The sequence below is a fragment of the Fringilla coelebs genome, assembly GCF_963513975.1.
Source record: "Fringilla coelebs genome assembly, chromosome: 18".
Taxonomy (NCBI): domain Eukaryota; kingdom Metazoa; phylum Chordata; class Aves; order Passeriformes; family Fringillidae; genus Fringilla; species Fringilla coelebs.
The window spans coordinates 8,553,575-8,574,577 of NC_140044.1; the positions used below are offsets into that span (position 1 = coordinate 8,553,575).

Here is a 21,003-nt window from a genome sequence, read left to right on the forward strand (position 1 = left end):
AGCTGACTAACTTCTCTAATCTCATTTTATATTTGCTGTTCATTACCTTTATTCTTATCAGGGCTCAGTAACACACTACTTGCTCTACACTTTTTTTTTTTTACTGGAATCTGTGATTTCCCATCTCAAGAAATCTGTACTGGTTCTGGAATTGTTATTCAGGATTGCAAAGCCTGGCATTTTCCTATTTTTTACACTTCTGGTATAGTGACAGAAGCCCATCTAGGATTTGTCTTTGGCTGCTTAAAAATGTTCCTGTGAATCTGCTGGTACCATTCATGGCCAAATTCCCCTTTTTTACTTCAGCTGCTTCCTTTATTTCCCTGCTGCTCTCCCCCTGGATAAAGGCCGCCTCCTCCTCACCAGGATGCCAGTCTGAATTTCTGCACCCACTGACCTTCCTTCAGCTTTTCATCTGAGCACCCCTTTACAGCTTTTCCATCTTGCAGTGCCACCTGCCAGCTCTGCTGCCATGGAGGAGCCAGCCCTGGGAACCAGCTGGCAGCTCCAGAGCTGTCTCCTGTCACTGTCATATTTTATGAAAAATCCCCTTGCCCAGGATTCTTCTCCTGGGAAGCTAAGAAGCCTCAGAGAAAAAGGAAAACCGTATTATCTCATTTGCTTCTCTTGTGTTTTGCTGCTTTAGAATATAGTTTGGAGATTGTTTATCCAACAGGTAGTTGTTTGATTGGTTTCATGTTAATTGTTTTAACTTAATGACCAATCACAGCCAGGCTGTGTCGGGACTCTGGAAGGAGTCATGAGTTTTAAATTATTATCTTCTTAAACCTTCTGTAAATATCCTTTCTCTGTTCTTTTGTATAGTTTAGTATACCATTCTTTAATATAATATCATAAAATAATAAATTAGCCTTCTGAGAACATCGAGTCAAATTCATCTTTCCTCCCCATGATGGGGGACCCCAAAAATACCCCAGTCTCCCTTCCTGGGAATGTGCACCCCTCATGGCAAGGGCTGCAGGAGCAGAGCTGGGACCCTTCCCTGCAGCCCCGGGGCTCTCCCACACCTCCTGTGCTCAGGGGGCCCTGCAGGCTGTGCAGGCACAGGCACCAGACCCCGTGCAGTGTGTGACAGGCTGGGCACCTCTCACAGGTTCCTCCTCCTGGGGGCTGAAGCTGCTGGGTTTGGAAAGTGCACGGCGGTTTTCTGTATAAAGTGGGAATTCCTTTACCCTGGGCTCACTGAGCCCCCTTACCAGGAGCTCACAGCTTTCTGTTCCATCACCCCAGCACCTGGCACTGTCCCCAGCCCTGTCTGCTGGCCCCAGAGCTAATTCGGTGTTGTCCCAGCACAGCCAGCCCCACCCGCTGCCCCGGGTCCCCGACACCCCAGCATCCCCATCCTCTGCCTGCCCCGGGTCCCTGGCACCCCAGCATCCCCATCCTCTGCCTGCCCTGTCCCCACTGACACCCCAGCATCCCCATTCTCTGCCTGCCTTGTCTCCCCTGACACCCCAGCATCCCCATCCTCTGCCTGCCCTGTCCCCTGCTCACCCCCAGGCAGGGTACCCCCAATTCCCCTTGGCATATCCCTCCTGCCCGGCCCGGCCCGGCCCCGGGCACAGTGCGGGGAGGCAGGGAAGGGGCTCCGGGGGTGCGGGGCTCTGATTTCGGGCACTGCGGGCTCTGACCGCGGAGCCCCGAGCGGGCGGTGCCGGCCGCCCACTGGCGGCAGAGCCGGCGCGGTGCGCGGCGCCCTCCCCGGCCCCATCCCGCCGTTCCAAGACCTGGAAAATAACACACCTTGCTCACAAACGAGCCTCAAGGATGGAGAAATTGTCAGCAAAACCTGTGCTTTAATTCCTGCGTATAAAACCATTAATCTCTTAAATGCTAGGAGACACAAATGATTAAAAATTAAAATGTATTAAAGGAAGGATGTACTCCCTGCCTGGGAACAGAGATTCTCCAAGGACCCAGAGGACACACTGTTGGTGTGTTCCCAGATCCAGGGCACTGCAGGGAGAACTGCCACTGACCAGAGGGCACCAGTTCAAGGCCCCAGAGAAGAAGTGTCCCGATGGCCCAGCCTGCTCCTCCGCTGGTGCAGCTCCTCACACTCGGTGCTGTGTGCAGCTGCCTGGTTTCATGTGCTGCTGGCGTGCTCCACTCTCTGGTACAGTGCATGTGTGCAGCTCACTCCTCTTCCACGTCTCTGCTTGAACACGTTTGCTTCCCACACCCTGCTGGGCAGTGATGAAGGTCAGGAGCAGCAGCTGCAGCAGCAGGGAGCTGGGCAGGGGCTGAGAGCAGCCACCCCTCCTGCCCCCAGGGCTGTGTGCTCCCTCCCCTTGGCATCAGCCGTGAGGCAGCACCATCTCCCCTGCTCCAGCAGTGCCTGCCCTGCCATCTCCATCACAACCAGGATGCCAAAACCACACTTGGACCTTCCCATGTCCATTACAAACTTTGTGTGAAAATTATCAGGTGGGAGCCCATGTTCCAGGAGATGTCTCTGCCTCAGAGAAGGATCAGCCAGGGATTATTCTAAGGTGAAAGGACGGAACTATCATCCCCTCCTGCCTCCTCCCATTCCCCATGTTGTGGTCCTGGTCTCCTCTCCTCGACCATGAGCCCTGCTTTTTAACCCATTTTTCTTGAGTGTCACTACTGCCCTGTAGCAGCACAGCTGCAAGTCTCAGGGCAGTGACCTGCTGATGAAGGCACTGCAGCTCTCCCACCCTGTCCCACAGCCCTGCCACAAATTTGACATTTTCTATTTTCTCAGTAGCACTGACCAGACTTCACAGCAGCCCAGTGCCACAGAGGCCAGGGGCTGGCAGTGGGAAGCCCCCAAAGGCAGCGCTCCTGCTGGGACAGCAGCACACCTACCTCCTCCTGGAGAGCTGCTGCTCTATCTCCTCCAGGGACTGTCCTTTTGTTTCAGGCACAAAAAGGTAAATGAACACAACAGCCATCACTGCCACCAGCCCATAGAGAAGAAACATCCAAGAGAATCCAATGGCATCTGCAGAGATTCAGCTGTGTGAGTGCAGCAGTCACATCGGGGGGTACAAAGGAAACTGGCTGCTTACTGTGGGGTGGTCACTGGTGCCTGACAGGGGCACCTGATTTTGTGAAGCCTGCAAGGGAGCTGGGAATTCCTTATCTGCAAGGCTTGGACTGGAAACTGGCAAAGGGAAAGGCTGGTGCGTGCCAGGCATTGCCAGCAGCAGGGGGAAGAAGGCAGCTGAGGTCCAGGGCAGGGCTGTGAAGCTGCCTGGGAGCTGCAGACTCTGAGTTTCCTCAAACTGTGGTGCTACAGTGCAGCCCAGTGGGCAATTGGGGATTTTTATGTACAAGAGGCTCTGACCAGAGCTGCTGGTGCCTGGCTTGCCTGCTCTCAGGGGCAAAGGGTCACACCTATTCCAGCCTCAAGTCCTCATGGTTCAAAATGCCCCTCAATCTCCAAATGGCTCGTGCTGGCCACCTTCCCTAACCAGCTGTGGGAGTGAGGGAGGGGAAGGGGCTACTTACCAATAAGGTCCAGGAAGGAGAGGCTGATCAGTAAATTGGCAGCCCAGTTAAAGCTGTTACAGAAGGCAAAGGCTCTTCCTCTTATCCCAGCAGGGTAAATCTCACTCAGGACCAGCCAGGTCACTGCACAGATTAGAGAGATCACAAAGACAGTGGGGAGTTAAGTAATTTGTTTGGGAAATGGGCAAGGGAGATTTCAGCAGGGGGTTTAAACTCTGGCTTCACCCAGCACCCGTGGCTGGTGATGTCAAACACTCATCGATCTCAGAGACAGATCACAGCAGAACACCTCAGGCCTCCTGTGCTCAGCACTTCATGGAGGAATGAAATAGCAATAAACAGGCCCAGGGAGTAAAGAAGAAAGCAGGGTAGCTGGTCATTCTATTCACAGGAGATGAAGAGATCTAACAGGCCTGCTGTCAGGTCATGCTCTTTGTAAAGAAATGAGAAATGGGTGGAATTAGGGAGACAAGATTGCATTTGGGCTAAAATCAGAGTTAAAGCGATGCATATCTTTATGTCTCTCTCATCCTGGGGTTATTTTCCTTGAAATAATTTGCACGGTGGCTGTCAAACCCATGAGACTTGCCCACCTAACATTCTTTTCTTGAATTAAATGCTGTTTACTCACATCAAGGCATTTAGATGCCAGAAAACAGTAGAACTTACATGGAAGCAATTACTAATCTTTAATCTCATCTGATGAAAAAAAAATAGAATAAAAGAACCCCAAATGACATTGAGAAACTTCAAAAGAGGTTCAGCTTCCAGTTCTGCACTGACTCTCATAATCACACAGCAGAAGCCCTTTGGTCCCTCTGTCCCCAGCCCTGTATTTTCCTCCCCATCAGGGTGACAGGAAGTTTATGTAGTGCTTGTAGGGTTTGTAGGATGCTCTGGTTTTCCACTGAACTTCAGAGAAAAAACAGCTTTACAAGGGTAGTGAATAGCATGGAAGAGAAAGTTACTCCAGTGCTGTAGCTGACAGAGCTGCAGTGCTAGAAAAGGCTTCAGGGGGCAGGAGGAGACATGTTCCCAGTTCCCAGACAGTGAGCTGCTCAGCACAGCAGATACATAAGGAGCAGTTCAAGCAGGCAGCTTGCAGATCAGCCCTAGTTTTATTCTCTGGGTGAATGCAAGGATAAACACCGCACTTACTTGGCCCAAATCCAATTGAGAAGGCACTCACAAAAGCCATCATGCTCAGCAGTGTAATCCAATTTAAGACTGTATGCTGTGCCCAGGGAGCAGCACCGAGGGGAGGGGCTGTGCCTTCCAGTGATCCTTTCCTGGGCTGACCTGCCAAGTCCCTTTTCTGAGTGAGGGAAGGATCAGGAACAACCTCTTTGCTTTGAGCGCTGCCAGAAACTTCCGTAAGGCTCCTTGTGGCAGCAAAACCAGGGCCTGCCTGGCTTTTGGCAGCACCTGATGCTGGTGGCACGGGTGACACGGCAGCCTGGGGGAGCACAGGTGGGGTCAGGGGCTGCTGGCTGGGGCTGTGGGATGCGTTGGGGGCTGCAGCTGCTCTGCAGTCCCTGGCCATGGCCAGCGGAGCCACGTGGGCGGTGAGGCCGAGGGTGGTGACAGAGATGGCCATCACCACACAGCCAGACATGAGCAGCACTCTCCTGCCTGCCTTGTCTGCCAAGGCCATGGCCACCAGCGTGGCCACCACTTTTATTGCTCCCAGCCCAACTGAGGCCAGGATGGCTGAGGAGTTGCTCTGGAACCCCACCGAGTGGAAGATTTTGGAGGCATAGCCCAGCACATTGGGCTGCCCAGTGAACTGCTGGAACAGCACCAGCCCCAGGCCCACCAGAGTCCGCCTCCTCATGTTGTCTCTGGTCCTAAAAAGATCAAGAAATGAGTAATGCTTCTCCTGATAGGGCTCCTGCTTTGCTGCTGCTCCGTCCTCTGTGTCCTGCAATGGGATGAGGCCCTTCTGGCAGTCTGAGTCCCACGAGCTTAATTTAACAGGGTTCACCGGCAGAAAGAGGATGCTGAGGAACTGCATGGCTGCCGGGGCAATGGCCAGTCCAAACATGTACCTCCACCCCTCAGCCACGTCTGCAAAGACATAATTCAGAGCATAGGACAGCAGGATGCCCACGGTGATTCCTGCTTCGTAGAGAGACACCAGCAGCCCTCGCTGGTGGGCAGCCACCATTTCTGAGACGTAGATGCAGCAGGCCATGGACGAGAGGGAGATGGCAAAGCCCACGGTGATCCTCCCAACGACCAGCACGGTGAGTGCCCTGGCCAGAGCGAGGAGCAGGCTGCCCAGCAGGAGCAGCAGGTTGCTGGCCAGGATCGCTCTCCGGCGGCCGTGGCGGTCGATGAGGACGCCCCCAGCAAGGGAGGCCAGGAGGGCTCCGATAAGGACAGAGCTCACCAGAACTTCCTGCTTGAAGCAGCTGAGCTGAAAGTCTGCCTGCAGCTGCAGCAGCGCTCCAGAGATTATCCCCAGCTCGTATCCAAATATCAGCCCGCCCAGGAGAGACACTGCTCCAGACAAGAGGAGGACCAGCAGTGCGCGACCTGGAAAACAAGCGAGCGGTGCTAGGTTCAGTTCTCTGATGCTATAGAACAGTCAGCATGCATAGGCTGGAAAAAGCTCTCCCAGGACAGCCACAATTTTCCATCAACAAAATCTTGATGTGGAATTCCCCCATAGGTCACTAAGTCATATAGAGGCACTTGCAGACAGTCACACAACCCACCAGACTCCCACTAACTGCAGGGGTACTCATTTGGGGTGCAGAACTTGGAAATCAGGACTTTTAAACAGAGTTAAGACTTGTTTTTAAGTGCAGGACAGTGATTTGTAGTGCCTGGAGTTGTACAGTGGGATCCTCTGTGGTATCTCTTGATTGTAACTGCAAAATTTGTTCTGGGCAGGAAATGCAGCTTCTGCTTTCTGGTTCTGCATTATCATTTTCACATTTCAGTGCATGTGGAACGACCAGCTCTCCCTGCAGGTTTTGCATTCTTACTTCCTATCTTGTGGTTAAAAGCCCCGCTCAAAAAAGTTTATTTTTCCTTTATTTTCTCCTTTAGTTAATCTTGTACCCTCAGCATGACTTTGTGGGGTGGCCCTGATTTCTTTATCTCTCCTTCTGCAGCCCACAGCTCCCAGGATCTCCAAGTCAATTGCAGTCTCCTCAGGCTGGTCCAGGCCCACAGGACAAACGTAATTGTGAGCTGAAAAGTTTACTGGTGCCACCCTCAAACACAAGAAGTGACTCTTTGACCTTGCCCTTCCCACAGGGCTGAGTGTGCCAGCTTCCTAAGTGTGCAAATTTAGCTAAAATAAGACAAAAACAGCAGCAAAAGCAACTCAAACCAACCTGCCCCAAACAACCCTACAAAACCAAGTGCTGCACGTGCTTCTCACCATGGGGAGGGGATGAAGGGGGGACCATGTGTGACCCATGAGCCACGTTCCACCAGCAGGGATTGCACTGGGGCCAGAGGTGATGTGGGGACCTCTGGGGACAGCAGTGACAGTGACCTCATCTCCATTCACACTTCTGGAGCATGGGTGAAGTGGATTAGTTTTGGGGTTTGTGCTGTTTTGCAGCACGTAATGCTATCTGCATTCTTCAGTTTAATTAGAAATACTCACAGTTTTGGTAGACTGTACATGGAAAAAATGTGGGCACAACCACCAGACCATGGAAACTTTTCTTCCCCTGCTGAAGGACTTTTTTCCTGTCACAAGCCGTGTTTAATGGGAACTGTCTCTGCTTGGCCTTTAATTACCATTATCAATAAAGGCTATTTCTCACTGACGGTTGTATATAAATACAATTATTTTTATTTTATTATTTTATTTATTCTGTAACCCTCTGCATTTCATTTGTGCTACTTATGCCATCCCAGCTATCCCAGTCCCTCCCACCATGCTCTGTGTGACCATCTGCGCTGCTTTTAGCACTCCTTTTACAGGTTATGCAGATAATTAGAAAAAATATCTGCTGAGAACATAAGGCATAAATGGCCATCCCATTAGCTTCAGGCCACAAATTCTATTAGACACAGACAGTCCCATGGCTGATTTCATCAGGTTTTGCTGCGTTTCTCGTTAACTTAATAAGCACTCATGGCTTATGAACTTTGACTCAAATCCAGTTTGTGTATCGTCTATTCTGGCGCAGCTGGGGAATTTGAGGACTCTTCAGATCTCCGCACGAGGTTTGGTGGAGCCAGGAGCTGCGCCAGGAGATTCCCTCCCTACAGCAAACGGGAGGGAGGGAGGTCCGTGCGACAGGACAGGGCGGTGACCCGCTGTCCGGCCGGGCTGGCACCGGCACCGGGCTGAGCCGGACTCCGCTCCCCCCAAGGCCAAGGCCGGCAATCGGCACGGCACAGCACACCCAGCTCCCGCACTGCCGAGCCCGCTCCCCTCCGGGACAGCCCCGGGACAGCCCCGGGACGGAGCCACAGGAAATTCCTTGGCTCCTACGCTCTCCGTACGCGCTGCTGGGACCGCTAAAACCAGCACGGAAAGAAAGGAAGGGGCGGGGGATGCACCGCAGCCTTTAGGAAAAGTTGCAAACTTTTTTCTTTCTTTCTTTTTTTTTTTTTTTTTTTTTTTTTTTTAATATCTCCCGGGGCAGCGCGTTCCCGTTCCTCCCCGGCTGCCCCGTGGCCAGAGGGGCTGGCAGCCCCCCGTGCCCCCCGGCCCGTCCCGGCCCGTCCCGTCCCGCACTCACCCATGGCGGGGCCGAGCCCCGGCGGGCGCGGAGCGCAGCGGGGCGGAGCGGGGCCGGCGGCCGGAGCGGGGCCGCGCCACGTCGCTGCTGCCCTGCCCCCGGCCGGGCAGCCTGGGGCTTGTAGTCGCCCTGCCCGCCCCTCTCGGGGGCGGGGGTCCCGGCCGGGGGGCGCCGCACCGCCCCGGAGCGGTGCCGGGAGCGGAGCCGGGTCCCGGCGGATGGCGGAGCCCGTGGGTGAGCCCGGCGGGGTGGCCGGGACGCGGAGGTGCGTGGCGATTTGGTCCGTGTGAAAAACGCCAATCGCTTGTTTCTAAAATTTTAAAAGTTTAATAGTGATAAAATGGTTATAAAAATAGTAATACAATCAGAGTAATAATAATTTGGACAATTTGAATTAGGACAATATGAGACAATAGAAACAAAGAGTTACGGGCGTCCGGGTACCTTTTCTGGGCAGCATAAACCTGAAAAAGGATCCACGTTAACAGAGGACTAACCCTTAAAAACAACAGCCTGTTGCATATTCATACACCTCATACATGATGCATAAATTCCATTCAAACACAGGATTCTGTCTGGTCATCATCAAGTTCTTCCTCATAATCCTAATGGCATCATCCTGCCCAACCGAGGCAGAAAGAAGTTCAATTCTCCTGATAATGGAGCAAAAAAATCTCTTTCTCTGAAAGATTTAGGTGTCCTGTGGCTATCTCAGTGTGAGTCCTTTCTTTAGAAAAAAGTATCCCACATAGCATAGTTTCTATTTTACCATTTTGTTGTAACCTAAAACTATATTTAACACACTACTTAGGAGAATTAATACAGCATAACTTTTTAACACAACACATATAATATTCATTTAAATATTTGCAAAAAACCAATCATAAAATACTCATTTTTCACAGTCCAGAAACGAGGATGTGGCTCTGGTGGCTGGAGTGTCAGCTCTGTCCCCAGCCTGTCTCACTGCAGGAACAGAAGTCTCCTCACTGCCTGCAGAGCTGCTCTTGCACAGCTCTCTCTAGATGAGGAAGCCTCCAGAAAGTGCACAAGAGATTGACAGTTTATTCAATAAATATATTTATTTTCTGTGGCTGGAAAGCCACAGAAATCAGCTAAGAAAGGGGTTGCCACTTGAAAACTGAACCAGTTCATGGCAGACAGCAAACACTCCATGTTTGTGTCTGGGCTAATGTTCCACATTTGGGGATGCAGGGGATGCAGTGTGATCTTGCCCATGATCTCTGGCCCACAGAGCTCAAGCCAGGGCACTTTGGGTGAGCTGTGCTGGGAACTGGAGGAGATATCTCCCATGCATTGTTCCCACTACTCCAGGCAGAGAGAACCTGGAGTCCTCATCAGCCTGAGGGCACACTCACTCTTGGCTACATGATCTCCACTTTGCCTGAACAATTCCTTCTGTCTGAAATTATTTCAGTGTAAGAAGGAAGAAATTATATTGTTCTCTGTGGTCACTCAGCATTTATTTTTCTGCCACCTGAACATTTTCAGGAAGCTTCTTGGTCTCCAGCAGAGCAAGAAATATTATTTGCACTGACAACAAGAAGGTGAGGTCTTGGTGAGCACAGGAGGAGCTTTATGGTGTGTTTACCAAAGGAGGACAAAAAGATGACATCAGTGTGTACAGAAATGCAGCTGTCACAGGGACACTGTGGAAGCTGTGGGTGATTGTCCTCTGGAGAAAAGCATGAAAACCTGCTATGATGTGAAGCAGGGATAATTTGGAGGGGGAAAAAACTCTTTATTTGGAGTCCTTAAAGTACAGCTTTCTTATCTACAACTTTTGTAGCCAGAGCATGTTCTGGGCCTGCTGAAAGAATTCACAGAACTCACAGAATTCACAGAATTACTGGGTTGGAAGAGACCTTCAAGATCATCAGGCCCAACCCATGCCCCAACACCTGAACTAAGCCATGGCACTGAGTGCCACATCCAGTCTTTTTTTAAATGCATCCAGGGATGGTGACTCCATGACCTCCCCGGGCAAATCATTCCAGAACTCAATCACTCTTTCTGTAAAAAACTGTTGCATTTTTTTTTGTTGTTTCCTTGTTTGTTTGGGTTTGGTTTTTCTTTTTCCCCAGCACCTTTGTCCCTAAGCTCCACATGAGAAGGTCTGGGGGGGGTGGATCCACCAATACTTCATGCCTGCAGGCATGTTCCTGTCCTTGCTTCCTCCTGATGCCTTCCTCCTCCTCCTCTGCAGTCCGTGTGTCTTGGCAGTGCCATTTCCCCTCCCATCCTTATCTCGCTCCTGGCTACCGGGCTTGTGTTCCTGCTTGGCAGCTGGACAGCTCCTCCCAAGGGTTGAGACACCCATCCCCAGGGCTGAGACATCCATCCCCAGGGCTGAACACCCATCCCCAGGGCTGAGACACCCATCCCCAGGGCTGAACACCCATCCCCAGGGCTGAGACACCCATCCCCAGGGCTGAACACCCATCCCCAGGGCTGACACACCCATCCCCAGGGCTGAGATGCCCATCCCCAGGGCTGAGAAATCCATCCCCAGGGCTGACACACCCATCCCCAGGGCTGAGAAATCCATCCCCAGGGCTGAGACATCATCCCCAGGGCTGAACACCCATCCCCAGGACTGAGACAAAAGAATGTGCTCCTGAGAGCTCCACCTCGGGAACCGCAGCCTGTGTTTGGCACCACCACCCGCCTGTGATTTCTGGGAATGTTACCTTCTACCTCTGAGCTGGAGCAGCTGAGAGAGGCTGTAAAACCACAAACTGACATACAAATACAGTAGGGGAAAGAAGTCCATCCTGGGAAAAGGAAGATGTGGTGTTCAGGAATCCTCATCACACCCTGACCAAACTCAATTCAGTTCCTGATGGAAGTGATGGTCCCTGAGCTGGCAGAAGTGTCACAGCTGGCCAGGGTGGAGCCAGCTCAGCAGGAACCTGCATTTATTGCACATTCATTTATATCCCAGAGAGGTTGCTCCTCCTTTTGCCAGGCTGCAGGTGCTTTCTGTTAGGATGTCCTAACCCAGGGGTTTCCCTGGCAATGCTGGTCAGCAGTGCTGGTCCCAGCAGGAATCTTGTTCCCTTGTACATTTTAGGGATGCCTCCAGCATGGCACCCTGCAACAGCTCAAATTCATCCCTTTTCCCATCTGTCCAGCTCCGAGGATGGCAGCCTCCATCCCTAAATAAGCTGGGAGAGCTGCTTCCAGGGCTGAACATGATGCCAAGGCATCTGTAGGACAGCAGGGAGGAGCCCATGAGATCTGCCTTGATTCCCATTAGCTTGGTTTGCTGTGCTGCAATTTTTAACTTAATTACATTGTTTGTGGAAGGAGAGTTTGTAAGTGCTTGTCACCAGGAGCACAAAGTTACATAATGAAACCATTTACCAGTCTGTGGCTTCGGGGCAGTTCTCTGGGGTGATTCAATATTCCAATAAAAATACTGGGTGATACCATAAATATTGTAAATGGCTCTAGTAAGTTTCCAAGGGCTATGTCAACTGTTTATTGCTTTAAAAGAGAGAAGAATAAGTGAAATCAGAGGGAAGAAAAAATTTAAATAAATAAAATAAAGGGGAAAATAAAGCAAAAATATTTTCTTTCATATTTTGAAAGCTCTGGAGGAGGTTTTTGGCCAGCATGAGAGAAAAGCATCATGTTTGCCAGAATAATGGACCCAAGGCTAAATGTGTGCACTTGCTTATAGGTTGTATATGTGTGTTCATAGGGGCATCTGTGCACACAGGCTCTGATAAAATATGTTCACAACACGGGGAAAACCTTCTGCTTTATTTGAGTGTTTGAGGCATTTGCAAATTCCAGCCACAGAGAATTCACCCCATTCCCTGGGCAAGCCCTGCCACAACTGCAGGAGGATGCCATGGCTGGGCAGAACTGCAGGATGGATTATCTGTATCATTGAAACCTTGGGAAGGTTGTTTAAAAGTTGTCACCGAAGCAAGATAAATATTTGCCAGGCATGATCCCACCATGCATTGACATGTAAGCTGTGTGGAATGTGTTAATAAAATATAAATGTTCTGAAAAGGAAACAAATGCTGTCGGTGAGAAAACAAAGACAAAATGGACTTGAGGCACCTCCAAAAGCAACAATTGAAAACATATTGACATGGACTGGGCTGAATTCTCTTGTACCTTCTGAGGAACACATTCGCAGCATGTGCAGATCACCCAGCGGGGCAGCGGCTTTTCAAGGTGCCATGAAAACCCAAACACTGCTCCAGTGAAGTTTATGAGGATAATGAGGTTTATCCGTCTCTTAATGAGATGGCAATGGGGGACTTGGTTGCTGGAGGAAGGGGGAGCCACCTGACTCACGGCACGAGTGGCCCATGGCAGAGCTGGGGCAGAAGCTTTGGCGGTGCCCAGTGTGGGGACCCGAGGTGACAGCACGCCCTGCTGCAGGCTGCTGATCCGGCAGCCAGCGGGCAAACCCCTTCTCCTTCCCAGCCACCAGCTGGGCAGCTGCAGAGGGTCTGCACGGGCTCCAGCAGAGGCTTTTGGCACATGGAAGAGCCAGTGACGGACCATCGTGGTGGTGATGTCCCAGAGACGGAGTCCCCACGGTGATGCCGCAGTGGTGGGGGTGACGCCGTGGCCGTGGTGTCCCAGGGATGATGGGACATCCCTGGAACCCTGGAGGGGGGTTCCACGGTGATGCGGGGAAAACCTCGGGGGAACCACGAGCTCCCACTTGCCACCTCGGGAAGAAACGCACCCAACATCTCCCTTGCGAGCCTTGGGCCAGTTGCAGGTCTCGCTCCTGTACCGGCAAAACCGCGGGAGGGCGCGCCGGCTCGGGGATGCTCCGGAACGAGTCCCACCATGCTGCAGTTGCCCAGAGGCAAGCAGAGGGCAGCAGGGTTCCCGGGGGAAGCACAGGGAGTGTTTGGAAGAAGCAGCGCCGGCAGCCCCGGGAGCGGAGCGGGGCAGGGCGCGTTATAGCGGGGGCGGCCGAGCGGTACAGCCGGGCGGCGCTTCGGCACTTCGTAGGTTTCCGTCACGGCCCACCGAGCGTTGCCGGGGATGGCCGAAGATTACCGGATAGTGCCGAAAAGGCGCCCCGCGCATGCGCCGTGTGTGTCCCAGCGATGGCGGCGGCCCAGGCGGAGACGGGCGGTGCGCGTTCGGTCGTGGCCGCGGCCGCGGGCGCTGCCATGGGCGACGTTGGGCCCGTGGGCCCCGCCACGGCCCAGCTGGGGGCCGCGGGCCCCGCCGTGGACGGTGCCGAGTGCGGGGCGGGCGACGCCATGGTGGCGGAGGAGGCGCCGGCGCCGCCTGCGCTGCCGGGGCTGCGGCTGGTGCAGCAGGGCGCCGAGGCGCACGTGTACCGCGGGCTCTTCCTCGGCCGGGCCGCCGTGGCCAAGCTCCGCGTCCCGAAGCGGTACCGGCACCCCGCGCTGGAGGAGCGCCTCAGCCGGCGGCGCATGGCTCAGGAGGCGCGGTCGCTGCTGCGGTGCCGGCGGGCAGGTGGGCACGAGGCCGGGCGGGCCGCGCCGGGGCTGCTTCGCAGGACGGACGGACGGACGGACAGACAGACAGACAGACACACCCCAGGGCGGGGTGACCCCCACCACCCCGGCTCCTCAGGTCGCTCAGAGCAGATCTCAGGCACTTAGCGCCATCCTGAAGGATGCGGGAGCTTCTTCTGAGCCCGGGGCGACACGCTCTGCTCTTTCAGAGTGCCCCTGAAACTCTTCTTGCCCTCGGTGTGTCCCAGAGCGGGTTTTATCAGGAGGCTCCCCCAGGAGGGGCTGGGCTGTCAAAAGGTTCGAGCTGCCAAGTCCTTGTAAGGCTGCGGGGCTGTGCAGATGGCTTGGATTGAGTGTTGGCCAGGCCACTCCAAGGGGTGAATCACCAGTGGCTGGGTGTGATCTCAACTGGCATTTCTGCTTAAGGCTTTTATGGGTTGTGTTTTGTTAAAATAAAACTGGGAATCATGTTAATTAACTGCTGGCATTTGATTTGTTCTTTTAAATAGGGATTCCAGCTCCCGTGGTCTACTTCGTGGATTATGTCACCAACTCCATCTATCTTGAAGACATTGTAGACTCAATTACTGTTCAGGATCATATTTATTCTGTACAAAAGAGCGGGAGTGATACCAGTGACCTCCATAAGTTAGCAGAGAAGATGGGTGAGCTGTTAGCAAGGATGCACGATGAGGATATTATCCACGGGGACCTCACAACTGCCAATCTCCTCCTGCGGCCGCCCACGGAGAAGCTGGACCTGGTGTTGATAGACTTTGGACTCAGTTTTATTTCAGGCCTTCCAGAGGATAAAGGAGTTGATTTGTATGTTCTGGAAAAAGCCTTCATTAGCACTCATCCAGATACTGAAGCAATGTTCCAGGCTCTGCTAAAGACCTATGCAGCCACGTCTAAAAAATCTGGTCCTGTGATCAAAAAGCTGGATGAGGTTCGGCTAAGGGGAAGGAAGAGATCCATGATTGGGTAAAAAAGAGTGGGGTTAGGGATGGAGAAATAGTAGGTTTTGCAAAGAGGGTTATTTATATTTCTAGTTGGTTTTATTTCACAGATCACTATTTTGATAACTGTGTCTTCAAATAAATAAACTTGAAAGAGTTTTTAGTGTCATCAAGTAACTGAAGTCATTGTGAGATTGGGGCACAGCCAAGAGAGAAACAGTTAGAGGTCACTTCTGTCCTAAATGTTAAATATTTCTGATGCAAAGTAGTTCACGGTGTCATTCTACTCATCTTTGTGTGGTTAGAATCATTCAGAGCAATCTTTCTTGGCCTGTAGACCATAAATTCGTGGGTGGTTCTTACTTCAGAGGCTACAAAACAGCATCTACAAGAGGTAACTGAGAAAAACAAGTGTGTTGTTTTTCTCAGAAGACTTTACAACAAAGGGTTTAAATCTGTTATAAACGACTCAACCCATTCTGAAAATTTTCAGACCTGAATTCTGGAACATGGTCAATGCTAAAATACCACACTAAACATAAATCAGTTTTTATTTTCTTCTGGTGGTAAATTTTGGCTTTTTTCACTCCAAGTCAATAGTACTGTCTGAAGGAAATACAAAATTGTTATTGGAGTAGTTTTCTACTGAGAAACTATCACTTTAAACAAGAAGTCTGCTGTAAATTTCCTCTTTTGGAGCTTTACAAGTGGGACTGCTGGTGTTGCTGTTGCCTGCCCAGGTAGGCAGTTGGCAGAGGTAGGTGGTAATTGTCTTTTTCTTGCCATGTTTTCTCTGTATTAGTTTTTTTGGCTTACTGTATCTAATAGTGTGAATGGAAGGTGTGCCGGGGGAAAATCTTGCACATCCCACGGTGGGTGGGTTAGGAGATGATCAGCTCTGTGAACAGGTCGGGGTGTGAGTTGGGTGAATGCGGGCGCATCATTGTCTGCAGGTAATGATACAAAGAAACGGTGAACTTCTTGCTGAGCTATTCGCTGTGCTGGGCAATGTTTATCTGTCGGAAAGATCCTCTGTGCTCTTGTGCACTCCCTTGTGCTCTGAAACTGCTCGTGAAAAAGAGGGGGTGGAGTCCCTTACCTCTGCACAGCTATGGACCGGTCCCGTACGGATCAGGGGGGAGAGAAGGCAGCTGTGAGGAGCTGCTCTGACAAGCAGGGCAGAAGGGATGAGGGCTTTGGAGCAGCGTAGCCGAGCAGAGGGGACGGAACGGGCGGCGCCGAGAACCCCCGAGCGCCTCCGCAGTCTTTTTAGCGCTCCGCGCGGTGGCGCCGGCGCAGCGCCGCCGCCGTTGGTCCCGGGGGTGGCCGGTTCGCGTCCCGCGGCCCGCAAGTGTCCTGGCGCGGCGGGCTGCCCGTGCCCGGCGCGCATTTCACCTCTTGCCAGAGAAAAGCCGTCTGGGCGAGTGCCCGACCCCGGCGTGTGGGGCACGGGTTCCACCGCTCAGCCACAGCTTTGGTACTGCGCTCCCTGCAGCACCCGGGTAGCGGGCGGGTTTTGTTTCAGTGCCTGCGTGTGCTCTCCCCCCGTGGGGCACGTGTCAGATCGGATCGGTCGGCCCGCAGCGCACACGGGCGCTCGGATCGATCCATCGGGAGCGCACTCGGATTGATCCACCCGGAGCGCACACGGCCGTTCGGACTGGATGGGATCAGTCGGTCCGGTGCGCACACGGACGCTCGGATCGGATCGATCCATCGGGAGGCGTACGGGCATTGACTCGGATCGCCGCTGCCCGGGTGTCTCGCGGGCGGCTGCAGCCTCGTGGCACGCTGGGGGCAGGTGGATGTGAGTGAGCTCACTCTTCCCCAAACGAGGGATGTGAGCCCCGAGTGCCGGCCCCGCGGAGGGGAGGCAGCAGCCTGACCTCCTTGCCCGCCGTCCCCCATCTGTACAAACAGCGCTCTCACCGCTCCCGGTGATGCCAGGATTGAGTTCTGTTTGCAAAGCCCTTTGAAGAAATGTGTTTCCAGCGATCCATCGTGTTTGTTAAAATGCGGCTCTCCCTGCGGGACAGCGGAGCAGAAACAAAGCCGATCCGCGGGAGGTGTTCAGGGCGGCGCGGTGCCCTGAGCCGGGTCGGCAGCCTGTGGTCAGGCCAATCCTCCCAGTGCGTGGGACTGGCCTTCGAGCAGGGACTGCTGAACTGGCCTCTGCTGAAATCAGCTCTGGGATGGAGCTCCAAACAAAGCAGGACAGTACTGGTCATGAAAAGAAAAATGTTTTGCTTTTTCACTGCGTGATAAACCCCTCCTTGTTATATAAGTGTTACTTTCTGCACATCTGTGTTAGGAATTGTTGATATTTCCTCTTGCTCAGCCTGGTGTGTCAGATGGATTGCTGTAGAGAAGGCTGAACTGTTGCTGTTTGAAGGTGGAAAAATCTCAGCAGGTTCATGTCGAGCAAAAAGGACACTCTGGACGTGCAAAGTGTCCACCCCACATCTTCTTGCAGCCTCAGCTGTATCAGCCCCTCAGGAGCTGGACTCAAGGATCCTTGGGGGTCCCTTCCAACTCACTCTGATTCTGGGATGAGTTGTGTCTGCAGCAGCATCTCCTTGGATGAAACCCACTGGTACCCTGACTGGTTCACAGGGCAGGTGGAGGTTCCAGTTTTTGTTGGCTGGGAATAGCTTGACATGCTGCTGTGTTAGCTTTCTGTGCATCTCTGTGCTCATAGACACAGAGATTTGAATTACTATTATTGTTGTTATTAAAACAATTTGCCATGGAATTATTAACACTCTGGCTTTATGTCCAGTGCATGTCTGTTCTTGGAAGGTAAATAGGACTCCTCTTTTTTCTTTTTTCTTTTTTCTTTTTTCTTTTTTCTTTTTTCTTTTTTCTTTTTTCTTTTTTCTTTTTTCTTTTTTCTTTTTTTTTCTTTTCTTTTTTTTCCTTTTCTTTTCTTTTCTTCTCTCTCTTTCTCTCTTTCTTCTCTTTATTTCTCTCTCTCTCTCTTTCTATCTCTCTCTCTCTCTTCCTTCCTTCCTTCTTTTTTGCCTGAATAGTTTGCTGCAAATCCAGTTTTAAGCCACCAATATTCTTCCAGAGTTTGCCTGACTTTTGATAAAGTCCTTGCAACCCACACTGGTGGAAGGGGTGATGTCCTGCCCTGTCCCACCCAGAGGGGCTGTTCTCCCAAAGGCTGTTTTGTCCTTCAGTCCCCCCAAAACCTTCTTGCTTGCCTGTTGGGGGGACACCCAGATTGTGGGATGTGACAAGTGGTGGCTGCTGTGCACAAAGCCACTGGGGGTCCCTCTGCCACCATCACTAGCACCAGGAAAATCTGTATGTTCAGGGAAAACCTTTGAGCAGGATGTATTTACAGCTGTGTGCTGGATGTACAGTTGATCACTCTGGGTCTGTCTACTGCTTGAATCTTTTTGCTTTTGAAAGTGAATTGTTGTCCCAGGGCATCAACTCCAGGCCTGCTGGAAACAGCTTCATTTCCAGAGGCATCCCAGCACCTCCTTTACCTTGCTCTACACCTGGATATCAATAAAAAATTCCATGAATACAAGGAGGTGCAGATAGGATGTGGAAAGAGGAATGAAAGGAAAGAGGGAAAGACAAATGAAATGGAAATGGAGGCATTTTATCAGCAGAAAGTGCAGTGTAGTATTTCTGAGGGAATTGCTGATTATTGATGGAGTTGCCTTTTCTATTTATTTTGGTATCTGACATCATCAGTGGTTTCTGTGGTGGGAGTGGGGAGCTCTTGGCAACCAGCCTGACTTTAGGTTGGCAATAAGACCGAGTTCTGTTTTGCCCACTGATGCCATGAGGGCAGAACTGAACTAAGGGGATTTTTCAAGATAAATATGAGTTGGAGACCTAGAGGAGCACTAAGAGGAAAAAGAAACCACAAAAAAAAAAACCTTATACAAGCAAGGAACAGTGATGGAGACACTGTTGAATAGTCTGGGAATGCTGTTGCCATGAATTTTGGACAGTGGCTGCTCTGTGATGGCAGTTACTGTGTGTATATGTAAAAACTGTGCATACAAGATACATGGTGTAGCTTTTTTCAGTGAACTTTTTTATAGTCAAAGCCTTGATGTCTGCAGGAAATCGATATTTTCCAGTTTTGCAAGATGCAGAACACTGATAACCTTTTGCAAGCCTCTTCTCCCATCACTGCTGATAGAAAACCAAGTTAGTGCAATAAAAGCATAAATGCTCATTTGCAACCCAGGGTTCACTCTGTGAGGGTCACTACAGATAAATAAAGCCCCTCCCTCGCCCAAGCACAAGCTGTGTCCCACTGTGGTCCCTTTGAGCACTTCACAGCACACTTTTTTTGCCAATAGACTAAACTTACTTTAAGTAATAGCCCAGGAGTGGTCTGACCACAGTGAGGGAATGAAGGCACAGGCAGGGCAGCTGCAGCTGCTGCTGGCGCTGGAAATGGGGGTGGTAGAGATGGAGTTTACAAGAAAACAAACGAATTAAACGTTAATTCCCCTCTGAGGGCCAGGAGAACCAGCGTGCAGCCCCTGCACAACGGGCTCGGCTGGGAAGCTCTGGACCTGAGCCGGGAGGGGCGGGTGGGGCTGGGGAAGGGGAAGGGGCTGTCCCGGCCTGAGCCACGACTTGCCGCCCATCCCCTTGCCCTGCACCCTGCCAGAAATGCGTATCCTTGTAAGAGAAAGAACAAACTGTGCCCGTGGTTACTATTTTGAAGCTTTTTTTAACTTTCAAGGTTGATTTTGAGAGAAGTTTTGTAGAGCTCCTTTGGTCCGGCATGTGGCACACACTCAAACACGGGCTCCCAGTCTCTGGCTGATGGGTATTTTGGGTAAGCTGAACCTGTTTAAAGCAGTTGCATTGTTTTACTGGCCTGAATTTTGCTTCACTCATCCCTCTGTCCATCCCCTCCATCGTCCCCCACTACCAAGTAATGAAGCAGCTTCTACTCCAGCAGCCTGCGGTAGCATCGAGGCAGCACCGCAATATCTCCTACTAATTTACTTTGGCCGTGAAAACTTTGTATTCATGTGGTTGAGCTGTTCAGGGAAAGCAAGATAAAAATCCTCATGGATTTCTCTCGGCCAGCTCCGTGCTCTCTGCTGGGCCCCGAGAGAAGGTGCGTTTGCCAGCGGGGCAGGGCAGCCGCGGGGCCGGGCGCCAGGCGGATGCCGGATCCTCGCGTTGCCAGCGGCCCCCGGCAGTGCCCGGCAAAAGCTTTTTGTGTCCGTTCTGCTGTTTGAAAAGAGCCGCAGTGGTGATGTCGCCACCCTTTAGCCCCTGCCCGGGATGGCTGTGGGCATTAACTGATTTGTTACTGTTTGCGCGAAATTACATAGAGGCGGTTAAGAAGAGGGAGGGGAACGGAGGAGGTGGATGCAGGCCGGGAGCAGAGTCCTTTCAGATGGGAGCACAGTCCTGGCTCTATTGCTGATTGTACCACCACATTCTGATTTCTTGTTCCCTGTGTGCCAGTGATTCATGAGTTGTATAAGGGGGATGAGGTTTTCTCACATCTGCTTTTTAAACCAAAGCATTTGACTCCAACTTCCTTGATGATCTAGGAAATGGTATCAAGGGGGAGTAACTCTCCAGAGAGCTGAAACAGTGAGGTTTCTCTGTCATATATAGCACTCAGAGGATGCTCCTGAAGTACTAAGGGTGTTACTTTGCTTTCCCATTTTTCTCCCCACCACTCAGCTTTGTTTAGCCTTCAATTGCAAGGCGGTGCAAAAAGCAGCTCCCTTGGCTTTGATCTCTTGCTCATCTTGATAGTGGAGCAGCTCGGTTTCCTGGGCTGTTTGCCTCTCACTGCGCTCAGACGAGACCAGGATCCTCTGCAGCATTTGCTGAGATTCACTGCGGTCAGGAGAGAGGATCCTGTCCTGCCCCACGTACTCCCTCATCTTCTTTGTGATGGCCCCAATACAGGGCAGAGCTGCAAGAAAATTCACCCTCGGAGTTCACATTGGGCAGCTTTTGTGTTTTCTTTTTGACTCGTGAAGCAACCTTAAGGTTCAGCCCGATGGGACACCCAGGGTACAGTCAAGGCTCGTCGCTTGCTTGCTGCAGCTCACACTCGTGTGAGCCAAGACTTTGCCTCTTGCTTTTTTTGCTATTTCCCATGGCTCTATCCCGCTCCGCGCCGCTGACCTTTTGTTTGGTTGTGTTTGCTTATTTTTATATGAAAAAAAAGGAAAAAGCAAAAAGGCTGGGAAATGGTGAGGTGGGGGAAAGGAGGGGGATCTAGGGGCCGTATAAAGGGCGGGTATCGGGGATCGGAGGCGGTATAGCGGGGCGCAGCGCCGTGGGGCGGCGCGGGGCCCCTCCCGGTGGGCGAGGCGGGGCGGA

The 21,003-nt window shown here is 51.9% G+C and overlaps 2 protein-coding genes across 2 annotated transcripts; one reads left to right on the forward strand and one right to left on the reverse strand.

The window, feature by feature from the left end:
* Positions 1-1,910: 1,910 nt before the first annotated feature.
* On the reverse strand, positions 1,911-6,920 carry SLC2A10 (solute carrier family 2 member 10; the record flags this gene model as incomplete). The annotated part of the gene is made up of 5 exons (XM_084218090.1): positions 1,911-2,207; positions 2,854-2,989; positions 3,499-3,621; positions 4,657-6,036; positions 6,893-6,920. 5 exons carry the CDS (start codon positions 6,918-6,920, stop codon positions 2,108-2,110), a joined length of 1,767 nt encoding a protein of 588 aa, XP_084074216.1. The 3' UTR covers positions 1,911-2,107.
* A 6,404-nt stretch (positions 6,921-13,324) lies between these two features.
* Positions 13,325-14,736, forward strand: TP53RK (TP53 regulating kinase; the record flags this gene model as incomplete). Its single annotated transcript, XM_084218020.1, has 2 exons — positions 13,325-13,703; positions 14,215-14,736. 2 exons carry the CDS (start codon positions 13,325-13,327, stop codon positions 14,691-14,693), a joined length of 858 nt encoding a protein of 285 aa, XP_084074146.1. The 3' UTR covers positions 14,694-14,736.
* Between the last annotated feature and the right edge of the window lie 6,267 nt (positions 14,737-21,003).